Genomic DNA, 18911 nt, shown 5'->3' with positions numbered 1-18911 from the left:
GGTGGCACCTTGGGCCATCCTGCAGCCACTGTCTGCACATGCTGGATGGTAGGATCCTGTCTGTTGACACTCATCTCTGTTGGGGCTGTGCTTCCTTCTTTGGGGACAAATGACTAAGAGGGGAAGTTTATCTTCTCTAATGAAATGAGGAAAATCTGCTGAAATTTGCCTGGTTTGGGGGACAGTGTGGGGTATCTAGAAAGAGAATTCACATTTTCAGAAAGACCCTCATTGCCTTCTGGGACACATTCAGAATTTGAATAGCCAAAAAAAAGGAAAGCAGGGACAAGGATGTGAAGAGTATAGAAAATAAGATACACAAGTGTTTTTCATTGCAAAAAAAGCTAGGGAGGGAGATACAGCATTGAATTCACATTTCAAAGACTTTGGGGCTTTTTTTAGAGAGGAATTTGGCCTAAGACCTCATGGTCCCACCCCTTGGTGACAGATGAAGTTGGGGCGGTTAGGAGTGGAATGCATTCATGCCTGGCATCCCCACGGCACCAGGGAGCTTTATTCTGGCAGGTGCAGTATAATTCCAGCTCATTCAGAGGACAAGCTCCCTGGTGACAAACTCTTTGGTTGATCAGCAAGAATTCAACACCTTTGACCACAAACAAAGGCTCAATGTGTATGTCCAGTTCAGCAACAAAGGCCTGTTAATCTTGGGTGTTTGGTGCCTTAGAAGTTGAGCTCTGGGGGAGGCAGTGACAAAGGGGGTTCTGCAGGGTGCCTGAGAAGAGCAGGGAGCAGTGGCAGCATCCTGGAGGGAGGCCTCGGGCACCTAGCGGGGAGGAGGTGGCACCTGGAGGAGCAGGTGATGGGGAGGCACTCCCAGCTGGGTTGAAGGCAGCTCTTCGCGTTGCAGAGTCTGCTTGGGAAAAGTACTCCGGGCTGTGTCTCAGGCACATCCTTGGGCGGCAGGGAGCCTGTGGTAGGGAAAGGCACTCCTGGCTGTGTGGAAAGCAGATTCTTGGGCAGCAGGGACCATGTGTGCATTGGGATCTGTGCAAGGGCTAAGCTGAGGTACCTCCCCTGTAGGGAAGAGAAGAGAGAGAAGGTCACTGTGACACCATTGGAATTGGGCTCAGAAGGCTGCGGCTGCCTGGCTCAAGGGGTGGGGCCAGGACCCATCGGGACCCACAGGGTGGGCCTTGCTGTGCTCCTCCTCTCTCCCCTAGGTGCTGCCTCCAGCCTGGACTCCTCCGTCCAGACCTAGCTCAAGTGTCAAAAGTCCCCCCTTCCTCTCTGGGCAGCCCTGGGTCTCTGACTCTGGACTCCCTCACTTGGGGTTGAACTTGTCTTCTTCCCCCTGGGAGTCAAGAGGAGGCCCCAATTACCTCTGCGCCCCAGCATGGCCTGGAAGGCTCTAATGAGCATGTGGAAGGGATGAGCACTCACCACAGCCCTCAAGGCTGGCTCCAGGGACCCCTGGGTGGGTGACGAGCTGAGAAGGCAGCAGCTCAACGGTTCCCTTAGTTTGGGAAGAGGATGATCCAGACCCGTAGGAACAGCTAATTCTGTCTTGCAGAACCAGCTGCTTTGCTTTCATCCTGGGCACACACCAGTGTAGCCAACCCACCACCCACACAGCTGCAAGTCTGCGATGCCTTTCTCTCTGCTGGTTTCTTATGCTCATGATCGGGGCAACCCTGTCTGAAGACTTGATCAGGGCCTTTCAAAAAGGCCCTCAGGGTCACTTTAAGTAAGGACAAAGGGACTGGGGTTCATTCCAGCCTCTAACCACAGGCAAGCCAATCAGCCTCTTGGGAATGGCTTTTCCATCTCTCACATGAGTCCAGCAATACTAAACACTGATTGGTCACCCGAAGTCTATTCTTCCTGTCTTCCTTACTAATGAGACCTGATTTTGTTAAGAGAGGCAATGTAAAATGACCTTTTCCCAGTCTCCCTTACTGAACAGCATGGCCACGTGAATGCATTCTGGCAATGGAGTATAAATAGGAACTGTTGGGCATTGCTTTAAAGAAGCCTGCTTTCCCTTTTTCCTTCTTCTTTCTGCCTGGAGTATGAGTGTGATGCCTGGAGCTCCAGAAACCATCTTGTAAGCACGAAAGCAAATTGAAAGCCTGGCCTTTTCAAGGATAATTGTTCAGTTTCCCCAAGGCTGTTCTCTTGGGGGTTTAGCAGGCAGTGAATTAGATAACAATCTTTCTCAGAGCCCCTCAGCTCTCCCATTTCCCAATTTGCCTAGGATGTCCTCTGTTTCTGGAATGCTTTTCTTAACCTTGTCTGCCCAGTGAACTGCCGCTCACCTTTTCAGACTCAGCTCCCGAGTGGCTTCCTCCAGGAAGCCCCTTATCCTTGCTCCCAGCTAAAGTGACCACCCTGCTTGGTCTTTCTGGTCATGTGCTGGCAGAAGGCTGAGCCCGTTGTGGGAATCGCCCTGTCCCTCTAGATGTGCCTGTCCCTGCTCTGCATGCATGAGGACTGTAACTGCATCCCCTTCCACATCTGTGGCTGGAGGGCTGCAGCAGGCTCCCAGGATGCCGGTGGGCATACGCCACTTCACCTCGACCTCCCCATCTGTGATGTGGCGCTGATGATACCCACAGACCACGGCAGGAGCAGCAGCCCATCAACGCCTGTGGCTTCCCTGGCGTGGGGCCTGCTCAGCTCCTTCTCCACTCAAGGCCACCCTTCCCAGGCTTTCTGGAATTCCAGCGGTTCCCTGCCAGGCCAATCTCAGCCTGATGGTCGCCAGGAAACCCTCCATTCCTCACAGGTGTTCCCCAGAGCTTGCAGACTTTGAGCTTGCTTGAACCTGTCATTCACGCATAAAGCCTCCCCTTGGGCATGTGAGTGACAAGTGCCTCAAATGCTGGATTCCCTTATGGAGACGGTCCCTCTCTTACTGACAGAGGCCCTTCTCCCCTCTAGACCCCGTCCTGGGACCTGCCCTCTCCTGCACCTGCCCTGCTAGTCCCCATCCAGGATGATGCTCACTTTCCTCTTGTGCCCCCTCACACCCTGTCCTGAGCCACCTGTGTCTGCAGCTGCCTGTCCACCCTCCTCTGTGCCCGATTGGGCTCCTGCCACCTGTTCAGGGGATTCAGGCTTCCTTCTTAGTACAGTCCAAGTGTGTCAGCCTGCTCTCCCTGGCTCCGCCCATCCCCAAATTTAGTCCTCCCAGGACCATCTTCCCTCCCAGCTCACACCCTCCAGAGAAGCTCTGCACTGCTGGCAGGATCCAGTCCTTCCAACCAGCCTGCACGCCAGACCTTCCCCTGCCAGGCTCCTGGGGTCTCCACCCCCTGCCTTCAGGCAATCATAGCCTGGCTACTAGAAGAACTGGCCATGCCCTGGCACCTTCCCTTGCTCCTCTGCCTTGAGGGCTCTACTCCTCTGCCTTAAGTGCTCTGCTCCTCACCTCTCCAAGTTGCATGTCCAAGCCCAGCCATCCTGAGCTCTGATGCTGCCTTTGACAAGCTGCCTTCTCTGAAGGGGAGCACCCTGGACCCAAAGCTCCAGGGCACTAGAGCTGAGCCTCTTTCTCTTTCTCCAGACAGCCTCTCTCTCTCCTTGCAGCACAGAACTGGGGGCTCCTTCACATCATGAAACCCTCAACTTCCCTGCCCCAGGTCACACACCAAGTTCAAGGCTGAGCACAGAGCAAGAGTGACCAGAGAGTCCATGGGCTTGGCCCAGACCTCAGTCTGGAGGCACAGGGACAATTTCTTTCCACTTCTCCTTTGGGCCCAAGAAGTCTCAGTACCGTATTCCACCCGCCACTGCCCCCTGACTACAGGCCAACTGGACCCAGAACACAGGACACTTCATCAGGATGTCTGGGCCACAGTCCCGGCCTCACAGAGGTGGCTCTGTCAGGGGGGCTCAAAGCCCCACCTCACTCCCCCTGGCACCACCCAGACTATAAGGCCCAGGCAAGATCTCACCTGCTGGTCAGTGCTCTCCTCTGTCCACTCAGGCCTCAGCTTCAACCTTCTTGCCTCTAAGCAATCCCTGTGTGCAGCAAGGCCATTGTGTTCAAACCCTCTTCTGGCATGGTTAGGAGGCATGGTAGGAACCAGAAAGGATAATGCCACTCCCAGAAGGAGACGGACCCTCCTCCTGGCACTGCCAACCCAACCTGGGGGATCTGTGGTGGCATTGTGAGGGGCTGCCTGTGCTCGTTTTTGTGGGAGGAGGAGGTGCCAGCTATGAGGCTCCAGGGCGCCAGGGGCCTGCTGACTGCCAGCCACTCATTTCTCCCTGCCTTCCCTCAATTTTGACACAAGTGCTGGATCCCTAGGCAAGACAGAAGTCCTCCCAGGGACATTCCACCATCAGACCCTGTATTATCTTCCTTTCTCCTCCTTATGTTTCTCTTTCTTTATTTCCAGAGCTCCTCTTTCTTTTTCTATGCTAGGCGCTTTACGCACCTGTTCTTCTTCACTTCTCAGAGTAAAGCCCTGCAGAAACACTGAGACACAAATAATGGGTGATCCATGCTTTTCCTGGGTTGGGGGCTAAGGTGGACATCTTTTCAGGTGTGAGGAGAGAGGGTGAGGCAAGGTGTGGACACAGCAGGCCACCTCTTCTCCACAACAGGATGGGGGATAAAGGGTAGGTTCCCCTCCCAGTATTCTCCCTGTCAAGCACTAAAAGGAGTCTGGCATGCATTTGCACCGGAGGTTCTTAGATGTGCTGGTGCTCTCCTGGTGTCCTGGACAGCTGATGAGCCAGAACCGTCCACATTCATGCTGACGCTGCAGTGGGCAACTGCCACCAGGTGCAGACCACTGGCAGACAGGCCTGGATTGGATCTGGCTATACAGGCTCACCTTGCCATTCCCTTAGCCTTGCCATTCCCTTGGCCTTGCCATAGCATAGCCTAGCATTCTGTATGTATGCATTTCATTTTATCCTTATTTTTGAGACAAGAAAGGTGAAAGTTGGGGAGAAGCTAAACCACTCAACTTGGTTGGGCCATGTTCTTCTATGGTCACCCTTGAAAATGTCAAAGGGACTTCTCACTTCTCTACAGTTATGCCCAAAACAGGTTCCTGTTCATACATGTCAGATCTGAAGTGTTTCCTTGTGAAGCCGAGAAACAACCAAAAGTATATTCACAGGACCGTGTCTCACTAGAAATACTCATTCATGTATTCAACAGAGAGCCCTGTATCTGTGAACCCAGACGCAAGACAACGGCTACTTGTGGAAAATATACTCCTGTCAACACTGACCTGCAGGGCTGGGATGTGTCTGTCTTCCACACCCTGCATCCATGTGACACTGACTGTCATCATGAACAGATTGACAAGGACAATATTTGATTTCCTACCTTTGGTTCACCAACTCCAAGCTGCCCCAAAATATTCACACTGGCTGTGTCTTCTACTTGAAAGGAATCCCCCAGATTTTTACTCCACTGACTTCTTATCACTTTTTCTCAGTTTAACTGTCACTCCCTCCCTCTTCCTCTCCTTTTCTCCCAAGAGAGTCTTCTCTGGCCAACCAGGCATTTGTTGACACATTAATGACTTTTAATCCTCTGGACAGTTTCTGTCACCATCCGACTCTCCCTAAGCAAATGCACACCCTGCCATGAAAGTGGGACATTCCGGTCTGGTTCATTTTGTCTTCCTAGCACCTGCTGTGGAATACATTTTTGCTGAATTAATGAATATGAATAAATCTGGGAATATTTTCCTTTGAACATTTTTTCCTTGTGACAAAGCTGGTCTTGAAATTAAGAAAAAAATAAAAATTTTCCCCTGCTTTTATGCTTACCTAGACCTCTAGAATAAGGATTCATGGATAATGAAATCAAATTTGTCTTTATTCTAGTTATTATTAGTAATTATATACGTGTGTGTATATATATAGATCTCATATACATTTAAATTATTTTGTATATATTTTAGTGTATCGTGAAATAAGGCTTTTATCTGAGCTTTTCCCCAATAGCTTGCCAAAGTTTACAAAAACATTTGTGTTAAATCAAACTAAATTTGATCTAAGAAAACTTCTGTAATCGCATACTTGAGTTCTCACACATGAACTGCAACCTAACAAACTGAAACCCTAACTGAGAAGTCGGCTTCCGTCACAATAGCTGAGTCTTAGCCAATCACAGCAGCCGTGCTTCAGCCACTCATAGGGAGCCAATTGTTCAAACCATGTACAAATAAGGCAAATGCCAAGGTGTAACTAATCCAGATGTTTGTAGTTCACTTTCATTTTCTGTATGTCATTTCTTTTTCTGCCCATACATCATATCTGACCATATGGTAGCCACAGACGCTCTCTGAATCTGTTCTGATTCTCATGTTGCCTGATTCACATGTTTTTCTTGATCAGTTAAACTCTGTTAAATTTAATTTGTTTAAATTTTTCTTTTAACAGATTTGGTGTCAGAAGATAAAAAGTAAAACTGCAAAAGACTGGAGAGGCTTCAAGATGGCTGACTAGAGGCATCAAGAACTCACCTCCTCCACAAAGAGAAATAAAAACAGCAAGTAATCACACTTCAAGAAGAACATCTAAGAGTGAATCCTGAAATTCAATAGAAAAATGATGGGAAACATATGAGGCATGAAAATGGAAGATAGTGAGGCAGCAAGCTTGGCTGGGTTTGGCTGGGAACGCAGAGTGGCTCCCTAGTGCAAGAAAAAGGTAAATGAGAGGTCCACAGTGGTTGACATTCTGACCATGGATTTTGTAACCATAGCCAAAGGAAAATCCCTCAACCCTCTAGACCCTGAGACTAGCATAGGAAGGTGCCTAGAGACTATCAAACAGCATTGCTTCAGCGGGAGCTCATGTGGGTCCCACCCCCAGGTCCTGGGCAACTGTAGCTTTCTGCCATTTGGAGAGCCCAGCCACCACCAGACTGCATCCTGCCCTGGAAACCAACAGCCCCTGCATTTCCACATCCCTAGAGCTCCACTGACATCTCCCTGTGTTCACCTGTAGGGCTTCAGTAGTGCAACGCCAACTGGACCCAGCAGAGCCTCCCCAGCAGTCTAGCACACACAGTGTACTGCATCTTGGGGAATGGACAGTGCAGCACAATAGGGAGGCTGCCTCCCCTGTGTGCTGAGAAGCTGCCCTCAGAGAAAAAAGAGCCAAAGTGTGGGTTGCTTAGAGCTTGAAAACTGTCTACCTGGGGCAGTTATCATGGACAGCAACCCTGTTCCCACCCCAGCAGTAAGACTGCCATGCACATGCCTTGAGGACAGGGTCTGCTGCTGCTCACTGCATCTGTTATTGCCGTCACTGGGGCCAAAGCACATGCCACTTGACAGTGACTTTGCCCTTTTCAGCAGCAGAACCACTGCACACTTGCATGCCCCTTACTACTGGTTTTCTCTGTTGCTGCTGCTACCACTGCTGCTGCCACCCCACAATAGCTGGGGGCTGAATCTCACACTACCCAGAGCCTAAGAACTCCTACTTATGGCTGGAGCCACTGTAAGCAACCTGTCCATTATGGCCCAGCCATTTGCACACACCCTGAGGACAGTTTCCCCTGGCCCACTGCTGCCACTGCCACAGTCACTTGAGCACTCTGCCAGCGGGCCTGGGGATCCCTCCATTTTGCCAACCACAGCCATCACCTGAGTGTTCCATTGGGGGGCCTGAGGACACTCCCACCACCCTGACACTGCTTACCTCAGTGCCCAAGCACACTGCCTGGGGGCCTAGGGTTTACCCCCACTCTGTTCACCATTGCTCGCCTCTATGTACTCCTCCTAGGGGCCTGATGATGGACCCACCCAGCCTACCACTACCACCATAGCCAGCATCCATTTGCATGTACCACTTTGGGTTTAGGGAACTGGCCTACCCAGCCATCACTAACACTGACGTGTGTTGCTTTAGAGCCTTAGGGTTGCTGTGTTATTGCTATTGTCAACACTCGCTCCACACATGCTGCCAAGGGAAGGACCTGCCCCAGCCAGGCCTACCACTATGACTGCCAGCACCCAAGCCAGCCACACAGAGGCCTGAGAACTGCCCATTTGTACCTGCTGACACTAGTGCCTGTGTACACTACCTGAGGTCCCAAGGACAGGTACACTTACCCTGCCACTGCCACTGCCACTGCCACTGTAGCAGGACGAGCCGCAGACAGAACCTCTCAGACACCGAGTTATAGAAGGAAGGGCTTTATTCACCTGGGAACATCGGCAAGCTACTGCCTTAAAATCTGAGCTCTCTGAGTGCATTATTTCTGTCCCTTTTAAGGGCTCAGGACACTAAAGATTTCACATGAAAGCGTCGTGATTGATTTGAGCAAGTAGGGGGTACGTGACAGGGGTTGCATGCACCGGAGGTCAGAGAGAAACAGAACAGGGCAGGGAGTTTCACTACGTTCTCTTATACAATGCCTGGAATCTATGAATAATATCGGTTTCTAAGTTATGAGTTGATTTTTAACTACTGGGTTTAGACCAGGCAGGCCCAGGCCTGGTGTTGGGCCTGGCGCCGGGCTGCCTGTCTTTGGTTTTACTTCCTTGTTTTTTTCTTAAAACAGCTACCGAGCATAAAACAATATAAAACAGTATGAGAGGGTCTCTCTCTTTCCTCACCACCATCAGGGTTTGAGGGCACACCCACCTAACATCCCCAACCCCAGCAAAACATCACTACAGCCTCCACCAACAACCACAGCCTGAGCTAGTGGGGAAATCACACACCACAGATGCTGCTTAGAGTTGAAGAAATCATAGAGAGACTACATTGCTTCACACACTCAGAAGCAAAGCTAAAGTTTTTGACCCAATAAAAACCATATATACATCTTCAGGAAAAAGCCAATCCAAAATATATGAAGAAGTAACTGTTACAAAAGATGTGCAGATATCAATGTAAAACATAAGAAACATGACTAAACAAGGAAATATGGCACTTTCAAAAGGTTACAATAATTCTTTAGCAACAAATTCCACTGGAAAAAAAGTATGAAATGTGGGGAAAATAATTTTTTTAAATGATATTATAAAAGCTCAGTAAGATACAAGAGGATATAAACAAATACAAAACGTTAGAAATCAACTGAGGATATTGTCATGCGCGTCCATGTGAAGAGACCACCAAACAGACTTTGTGTGAGCAGTAAAGCTTTTTAATCACCTGGGTGCAAGGCGGGCTGAGTCCGAAAAGAGAGTCAGCGAAAGGAGATGAGGGTGGGGCCATTTTATAGGATTTGAGTAGATAAAGGAAAATTACAGTCAAAGGGGGTTTGTTCTCTGGCGCGCAGGAGTGGGGGTCGCAAAGTGCTCAGTGGGGGAGGTTTTTGAGCCAGGATGAGCCAGGAAAAGGAATTTCACAAGATAACGTCATCACTTAAGGCAAGGATCGGTCATTTTCACTTCTTTTGTGGAGGAATGTCATCAGTTAAGGCAAGAACCTGCCATTTTCACCTCTTTTGTGGTGGAATGTCATCAGTTAAGGTGGGGGCAGGGCATTTTCACTTCTTTTGTGATTCTTAGGTTACTTCAGGCCATCTGGGCGTATTCCTGCAAGTCACAGGGGATGCGATGGCTTGGTTTGGGCTCAGAGGCCTGACAGATATGAATAAAAAATTCACCAGAGAAATAGATATAATAGAAAAAAGAATCAAACAGAAATCCTGAAAGTGAAGAATTCAATGCATAAAATAAAAATCTATTCAAGAGCTTCCACAGTAGAGTGGAACAAAAAGAAGAAAGCATCTCAGAACTTGAAGGCAGGCCTTTTGAAATAACCCAGCCAGAGCCCCCCTCCCCATGTCCCACTCGCATAAAAGAATTTTAAAAAATGAACTAAACCTACATAACATATGGGACACTATAAAACAACCAAAAACAGAAATTTAGGGTGTTCCAAAAGGTGAAGATGCCAAAGGTATAGAAAACCTAATTAACAAAATAGTGGCTGAAAACTTCCCAAATTTGGTAAGAGATTTAACATTCAGATACAGGAAGTTTAGAAATTCACAAGTAATTAAAACCTCAAAAGGTCTATTTTACAGCACATTATAGTAAACTGTCAAAAGTCAAACAGAATTCTAAAAAGAGCAAGAGAAAGGAAAAAGCTCTGGTCACATGTATGGGAAGCCAGATCAGACTAACAATTTCTTAGCAGTAACCTTATAGGCCAGGAGAGAATGGCATAATACATCTAAAGTGCTAAAAGGGGGGGAAAAATCTGTCAGCCAATAATACTATCCCTAACAACATTATTCTTTATTAAAAAATGTGAAATAAATGTTTATTCATCATCACTAGACCAGCCTTAGAAGAAATACTTAAGGGAGTCCTATGCTTGGAAATGAACGAATGATAGCTACCATCATGAAAACATACAAAAGTCTAAAACTTGCTGTTAGAGCTAACACAGAAATAACAAAAAGAACTCAAATATTACCACTATAGAAAACCACCACAACACAATGATAAACTGTGACAGAAAGGAAAAATATACAAAACAATCAGAAAAAAATTTAACAAAATGACAGAAATAAGTCTTCACATATCAATAATAACCTTGAATGTAAATGGATTAAATTTTCCACTTAAAAGATAAAGTCTGGCTGAATGAAGTTTGAAAATGCCCCAGCTATATGCTGCCTACAAGAAACTCACTTCACATGTAAACACATATAGACTAAAAGGAAAGGGATGAAAAAAGATATATCACACAAATAGAAACCAAAAGTGAGCAGAAGTAGCTATACTTATATCAGATAAAATAGACTTTAAGACAAAAGCATTACAAAGTGACAAAGAAGGTCATGCTATATCATGATAAAGGGATCAATTCAGCAAGAAAATACAATTTTAAATATATATGCACCCAACACCAGAGCCCCCATATACATAATACAAATATTATTAAACCTAATAGACTTCAATACAGTAGTTGCTGAGGACTTCAACACTTCACTCTCAGCATTAGACACGTCATCTAGAAAGAAAACCAACAAGGAAAAAATAAATTTAAACTACAGCTTAGAACAAATGGACCTAGGAGACATCTACAGAACATTTCTTCCAACAACTTCAGAATACATGTTCTTCTAATCAGCAAATAGAACGTCATCCAAGATAGACCATAAATCAGGTCACAAAACAAGTCTCAACAAATTTTAAAAATATCAAAATCATACCAAATATCTTCTCAGACCATCATGGAACAAAGCTAGAAATCAATAACAAGAGGAACTTGGAAAATGTACAAGTACAAGGAAATTAATCGATGTTATTCTGAACAAACATTGTGTCAATGAGGAAATTAAAAAGGAAATCAAAACATTTCTTGAAGCAAATGAAAATGGAAACACAACATACCCAAACATATGGTATACAGCAAAAGCAATGCTAAGAGAGAAGTTTATAGCAAAAAAGGCCTACATCAAAGAAGTAGAAACATTTCAAGTAAGCAATCTAATGATGCACCTCAAGGAATTAGAAAAGCAAGAACAAACCAAACCCAAAATTAGTGTAAGGAAAGAAACAATGAAAATCAGATCAGAGTAGAACTAAACGAAATTGGCTAAAAATACAAAGAATCAATGAAAAGCGAAGTTGGTTTTTTGGAAAGAGAAAATGGATAAACTGCTAGTTAGACTACCCAAGAAAAAAAGAGATAAGACCCAAATAAACGAAATCAGAAATGAAAAAGGAGACACAATAACTAATACTACAGAAATACAAAACACATCAAAAACTATTGTGAACAACTATTTGCCAAAAAACCGGAAAACGTATAGAAAATGGATAAATTCCTGGACACTTACAACCTACCAAGGTTGAAACAAGAAGAATCAGAAAACCTGAACAGACCAATAAGGAGTAACAAGATTGAATCAGTAATGTAAAAATCTACCAACCAACAAAAGCCCAGGACTGTATGGCTTCACTGCCAAATTCTACCAAACTTTTGAAGAACTAATGCAAATTCTCCTCAAGTTATTCTAAAAAAATAGAAGAGACCTCATAGAATGAGGCATTATCCTGATACCAAAACCAAACAAGAATGCACCAAAAAAGGAAAACTACAAGCCAATAACCCTGATGAACACAGACACAAAATATCCTCAACAAAATGCTAGCAAATTGAATGAAACAGCACATCAAAAAGATAATCCTGCCATGATCAAGTGGGATTTACTCTGGGGATGCAAGGATGATTTAACATACACGAATCGATAAACATGATATATCACATCAACAGAATGAAGGATAAAAGCCATATGATCATCTCAATAGATGCTGAAAAAGCATTTGATAAAACCCAAAAAAATGCTTTTTGACAAAAACTCTTAACAAATTAGGCATAGAAGGAATATACCTCAACATAATAAAGACCTCATATGACAAACTCACAGCTAACATCACATGAAATGGGGAAAAGCTGAAAGCTTTCCCTCTAAGAAGTGGAACAAGGCGGAGATGCCCACTTCCACCACTCCTATTCAAAATAGTACTGAATATCTTAGCCAGAGCAATCAGGCAAGTGAAAGAAATAAAAGGCACCCAAACTGGAAAAGAGGAAGTCAAATTTTCCTTCTTGGCAAATGACATGATTTTATACTTAGAAAAACCTAAAGACTCCACCAAAAAACTTCTAGATCTGACAAACAAATTCAGTAAAGTTTCAGGATACAAAATCAACATATAGGCTGGGTGCAGAGACTCATATAGGTAATCCCAGCATTTTGGTGGAAGGATTGCTTGAGCCCAGGATTTCAAGACCAGCCTGGACAACATAGTGAGACACTCATCTCTATTATCATTGTAAAAAAATATTAAATAAACATACAAAATTCAGTAGCACCAATAATAACAGAGCTGGAAAAGAAATCAAGAAGGCAATCCCATTAACAATAACTACAAAAAAAAAAAAAAAACTAGAAATAAATTTATCCAAGGAGGTGAAAGATCTCAATAAGGAAAACTACAAAACACTGATGAAAGAAATTGAAGAGGACACAAACAAATGGAAAGACATCCCATTTACACAAATTGGACAAGTTAATATTACTAAAATGATTGTACTACCCAAAGCCATCTGCAGATTCGATGCAATTACTAACAAAATACCAATGTCATTTTTCACACGCCAACTCCACACAGGCAGTGACCTCGGCCAGGAATGGATTTTTTTCTCATCAGCATCATCATTTCTCACTCAGTGTTCAGATGACGTTGAATGAAACGTTATTTGAGGACCTGCTGTGTGACATTTTGCACTGAAGAGAGATGCACTTGCAGGTGTTTCCATAGATCACTCTGACAGCAGGACATGGGGTGGAACTTGACTCAGACATGAGCCTCCCCTTGGGTCAGTTCATAGCCCGGCTCTACCACTCAATGATCCTGCCATGTTGAGCCTATCACTAAACATCAGAGCCTCGGTGTCCACAGCTGTGAAATGCAGACAGTAGTGACTACCTTGCAGGACAGAGAGGTGGCCATGCACACAGTAAGGACCTGGAGCCAGGCTGTTGGATGCTTGTCCTATTGCTTCCTGGTTGTGTGACCCTGGATAGGTTACCTAACTTTGTAGGGCCTCTAGCTTCCTCCCTGCAATAGAGTTATGGCATATGTTAGTTTGTGGAATGTACTTGCAACAGTGTCTGGCCCACCTTAAGGTCTATATGAATGGCAGCTATGAGTCCTCTGGGTGTTGTGAGAATGAAATGAGATCCAATTTCTAAAGGGCTTCCTGCTGTGGTGTGCACACGAATTAAACTCACTGGAAAGGCTGTTATATCATTGTGGGCACTACATTTGGTGACAGAGGGTAAGGTTTCACATTATTAGCCTGACTTTCCTGATGGATCTAGCAATACTGTTTCCCATTAACATAATGAGCATCCACAGGATAAGGTGAAGGAGGATCGTCAGCATGGATGGGAGGTAGAGTTTGACTCAAGAGCCTCGGAGTCTTGCTGCTGCATTTTGTATGAGTGTGTAGTGGGGATGGCCTGGAAGAGGACACTATCAAAAAATTTATTCAGGGAACTGAAGGTGATGGAGCAGGGAGACACACTCAATTTAAAACAAAAATTGAAAGTAAACAAGACTGACTGCTTTTGCCACAAAAATGTTGAGGTTTTTGGTAAACTAAGCCTTCGAGAATTTCCTGCATTATCATGTGCTGAAATGCAAAAATGTTTGGGTTTGCCGAAACCAGCAACTAAACAAGGTTTTAAAAGGCGAGAGACAGGCCTGGCTCACCTGGCCCGTGTGCTGACACCACATCCATGGCACCTGGCGGCAGCTTGGGTGAGAGAGGTCACAAAAGGTATCCAGATTGCCCTGAAAAGCACCGTGGCCACGATGAAGCCATGCAGCCTGGATGCCTTCTCAGGACTCCCCAGCCCTCCATGGCTCTGTTCCAAGGAACACACCCAGAGAAAGCTCCCATTTCCCCCTGGAGGAGGGGCCTGGCAGGGTTGCATGTTGGAGACGTGGTCACTGTGGCCACAGAGAGTTTTGGAATCTGGACCAAAAAGTACTTTGGTTGTAGAAAGAAGAAAAGCCAGGGGCAGATTCATAGGAAAAGTCTAAAGGTGGGAGGAGCCTGTGGTTCCAAGCAGAGGTCCTGAAGGGGAGCATGAGTTAGGCCTGGGGGCCCAGCATGGGGGCCTGGGCAGGAGGGAGGAGGAGCCTTGCTGCTGGGTCACACAAGGGGAAGGCAGGTGAGAGGACCATGCCCTGCTCAGGGGGTAGGTACCTGACCCCAGGGAAGAGAGAAGAGGAAGGCAAAGAAAAACAGGCCAGAAAGCAGCCCAGGACCCACGGCGGGCAGCCCCTTGGCCACTGGTTGCTGCAGTCAGGCCTTTCTGGGCCCTGGTGGGGATGGGATGAGGGCCGTGCATTGCAAGGCAGTGCAGGCCGCTGGCAGGTGACCTCCTGCCCCTAGAGGCTGTGTTTCGGCTTCCCGGTGCCCCACACTCTGGGGAGAGACAGGCCTGGCTTCCCCAGATACCCACTGAGGCTGCAGAGGAACCTGACACTCCCAGGAGGAAGCAAGAGATCCGACCACAGACAGAGCCAGGACCAAGGGGGAGAGGGGCAGACCAGGCAGGAACTCTGGGGTCCTTCTCCCTCAACACCAGCCACCCAGGCGCCCTCTCTACCCCTGTGCAGGGCCCCTGCTGCTGCCTGGCTGGGTTCCCCTCAGCACGATGGGCCTGTACCCGCCCGTGAAGGAGGCTTCCTCAGGGAGAGTGGTTGTCGTGTTGGCTCCGGGGCTCGAGCTCCTGCACAGGTGTCTTGTGAGGGCGCTTTCGGGTCTCCACCTCCTCCCCTCCCTGCAGTGCCTGTCAGCCCATCTCAGCAGGCGACAAGCCCACTCAGGGACAGCTTTTCCTCACTGCCTGAAGATCCTGCTGCCTTAGCTGACAGGTGCCCCTGGCATCCTTGCAGTGTTCGTGGTGGTGAGAATGCGTGTCAGGACTGGTCAATTCTATTTTTTTTTTTCTCATCTACATGACCTTTTGTGACTCAGGTTGCTTGACCCATGCACCTGCAGACAGGTGGTTTAAAGCCCCGGGCCACTGCCAGAGCTGAGGCACCCCTGTGGGAACCAGGGACTGGTCAGACATCAAAAGTTGCCACTGTACAGAAACATGGATCCTTCTAGAGAGGGAGTTCAATGTGCGGGGACAGACCTGGTGGTGCAGGGGACAGGAGCCCTCATATATGCCTGCCACTGGGGCACTAGCATGAGGTGGACCTCTGGTTTCTCCGGGTACCAGGTGACCAAAGTCCATCCTCCATAGAGTCTGCCTTCCTCCAGGAAGGGCCTGGTCTCTGCAGTGGGACCCAGCTGCTCCTCCTCCCGTAGTCCTAGCCTGGGGATTGCAGCCCCTCTCCACTGTGCCCTTCTCACCTCTACCCCTCTCATCCCGCACACTCCTTGACACCCACAGCAACAATCACAGTGGGGCAGGTGTTTACAGGAGCTGGGGGCGGAGGCAGTGGGTGCAGAAGTTGTGGTGGTGGAAATGGTGGTATCTCCTGCTCTAGCACCAAAAAAAAAAAAAAAAAAAAAAATGGTTTGCTGACTTTTCAGACAACTCTTAAGAGCAAGGGTATGGTGTCATTGCCTCAGCACCGGGCACAGTGCTGGCCACTCCCAGATGTGTGTCTGGGAAGTGAAAGGACTAGTGAGGAGCCCACACCACAGGGGACCGTCCTTCACGTAAGAAACACGCAAACTTCCTGGTTTGCAGACATGCCTCTTCCCCTAAATACTAACGACTTCGTCCCAGTCACCTTGGTTCTCCCAAGGCCAGCCTTGTTGGAGGAAGCCTGTCCTGGGGGCTGTGCAATGGTTCCAGCATTTGCAGATGACTGTCTGCATCCACCTGTTTGCAGATGCAGCCTCCCTGGGCCCACTACATAGCACCGCAGAGGCCATCCTTGACCAGGGAGGCCTGTTCCCACCCTGTCTCAGGCCCAGGGCCTCCTGCCTCAGTTACTCACCACTGCATATGGCCCCTGGGGTGGGTCCCCAGCCCAGGTGAGCCACAGCCTGCTCCCAGACTGCTGGTCCCTGTGTTCACTGGGCTGGTGTCCCTCCCAGCTTGGTGCCCGCCAGGACTCCTTCACCCCTCAGCCCTGCAGTCCCTAGAAGCTAACCCCAGCCAACCCCTCATCCCTGCCAGGAGACAGGGATCCAGAGAAGCCAAACGGAACCACATCCGCATCTGGAGCCTGGGGACGGGACTGAGCTCTGTCCTCTCCTCCCTCTGCTCTGTCCTTTGTCTGCAGCTCTCTGGGCTGGCTTTTTCCGCCCAGCTCCCAGCGCCCCTGACACTCTCCCTGCCCTGGGCTCCATCTCTGCTTTTGTCTCCTGCTCTGCCTTATAGGGGGCCCTTCCCACTTCTGTGGGGTTGACATTTCACTCTCAGCCCCGACAAACCAGGACTGTGAGCTGCCCGTGGGGAGCTTCATTTCTGTCCCTCCCCAGCCCAGCATGGGGCCCAGGGGAAGCTGGAGCTCAGTAAAGACAGATGAAGGAATGGGGAAGGCACCAGACATGTACCGAGATCCATGCTGGTTTCCCAAGTCACAGACAGCTGGGGGTTACAGCACCGTCCTCCATTTGGGCCATCAGGACCTCAGGGGGGACCCTGTCTTCCTCCCTCCACACAGAGGCTGCCTCCTGGCCCTTGTCCATCTGAGGCTTCCAGAAGTCCCGATTGTTGAGGCAGCCCTGGTTTCAGGGGTTCTGGGGTCACTTTTCTCTAGGAGCCAGGGCAGGCCTCACCCCCTTATCCAGGGCATCCCAGGCCAGCTCTATGTGGCCAGCCCGGGGCAGGAGGTCCTGCAGGAGCCCAGGCTTGCTAGGCTCTGGGAATGTGTGGACAGGTCTGCCACTCCCTGGGCTCACGTGATGAGCCAGGAGCTGAGGGAAACTTCCCACAGGCGGGATCATGGGGCAGTCACATGTTAGAGTCCCTCAGAGGACGGGCCTGTACCTGGGCCCCAGGGCTGGGTGGGGAAAAATCACTTGCCTTCTTGCAGCACAGCCACCAGACACAACACAGTAGCAGTGGTGCAAGCAGCAGGGGTGGCACAAAATAGAGCCAGTTGCGAAAAATGCCCTGGTGGAGAAAGACAGCACCATGAACCACGTCTAAGAGACAGAGGAATGCCAGGCCTGGGAGGGCCTGGGTAGCCTCATCCTGGTGCCCACCAATTGGGGGCCCATCTGCCCACTCCCCCTTCTCTACAGGTGGTCCCACCTCAAGGCACAATAGTGGGGTTGGGGATAAGGGATGCTCCCAAGGGAACTACAAACCCCTCCTCCGGACCCGCTGAAAGTCTCTGCCCAAGAGCCCTGTCAAGAAAGTCCTGGAAGCTCACACTGTCTGACAAACCCCCCCTCACTGCACACCTTGCCTGCAGCACAAGGCTTCTGGGAGGACCTCAAAATCTCCAGGTACAATGATGGGCAAGGGTGGGGGTGCTGTGGCCAAGAGAGGTGCAGGTGCAGGAGCAAGGACAGGAAACCCAGGTCTATCCCCAACAGCCTATATCCCCACTTCCAGGCTCTGCACCGTGGGCACATCCACACACCGCTCTGAGCCTCAGCCTCCACACCTCTGTGAAGAGAATGGGCCTCCCTCCCTGGGGGCACTTGTGAGGTTTAGAGAGCTCAGACAAAGTCCTGGCTCAGAACCAGGCCACATGGGGTGTAAGCAACAGGAACTCTTCTCTGGGTGTTCTTCACAATGAAGGGAACTTGGGCGACATCCATGCGAATACAAGCTGCCCAGGCCTTCCCCAAACCCAGAGCTCTGTTTAGAGAGAAAGATGGGGAGGGCAGGGGAGGGCAGGGAGGGAAGGGGAGAGGAGGAGAGGGGGCCTGTGCTGAGAACCCAGCTGGCTGAAGGAGAGGAACCACTGAGGCTGAGCATGAAGGCCGCTGGTGAGGCTGGAGCCCCAGGGCTGCTCCTGATGTGCCTGTCACCGTGGAGCCTTTAGTGGGTGGATTCCTGATGGGGAATGTGTGTGTTCAGCCTGCTAATCTGTGCGTGGATATACAGGGACAGGCAAGGGGAGACCCAGAGGGAGGACTGTCAACACTGGTGAGTCCTCACAAGTAAGACTGGGTACAAGGCAGTGGAGTGGGCTCAGGCCTCCCGCGCGTCCCTCCAGCACATCCTCCTGCCTATGTGGCCCTGGGCCAAGCTGCCCAAAGATGTGGAGCTCTGAAGGGCAGACTCCTAGGACACAGCATCTCCATTCCCAGGGGCCTCTTGGAGCTGAGCCCAGGTCCCAGTGCCCGAGAGCCTCCCCTTCAGCCAACAGGAGGGGACGAAATGCAGAACTCAGCGAGGGAGCAGAGAGGGACATCTCAGGGACTCAAGCAAGGAGCAGAGGCAGAAAGGTTCAAGGCATCTGGGCAATGACAGCAAGTTACAACCAGGCAGG

General features: G+C 48.9%; 1 protein-coding gene across 1 annotated transcript in view; it reads right to left on the bottom strand.

Annotated features, from left to right (window-relative positions):
* Nucleotides 1-659: 659 nt before the first annotated feature.
* Nucleotides 660-18911, bottom strand: part of ANTXRL (anthrax toxin receptor-like) — a 40964-nt gene continuing 22712 nt past the window's right edge. The window contains 10 exon segments of the mRNA XM_011990979.1: nt 660-739; nt 820-873; nt 876-933; nt 936-1004; nt 1006-1035; nt 14199-14279; nt 15859-15905; nt 15908-15991; nt 17067-17187; nt 17453-17578. Coding sequence (XP_011846369.1) covers nt 660-739; nt 820-873; nt 876-933; nt 936-1004; nt 1006-1035; nt 14199-14279; nt 15859-15905; nt 15908-15991; nt 17067-17187; nt 17453-17578 — 750 coding nt within the window.

The sequence above is a fragment of the Mandrillus leucophaeus genome, unplaced genomic scaffold (genome assembly GCF_000951045.1).
Source record: "Mandrillus leucophaeus isolate KB7577 unplaced genomic scaffold, Mleu.le_1.0 Scaffold388, whole genome shotgun sequence".
NCBI classification, from domain to species: Eukaryota; Metazoa; Chordata; class Mammalia; order Primates; family Cercopithecidae; genus Mandrillus; species Mandrillus leucophaeus.
Note: the sequence above shows the minus strand (reverse complement) of the source record. Positions and strands in the feature narration are given on the sequence as shown.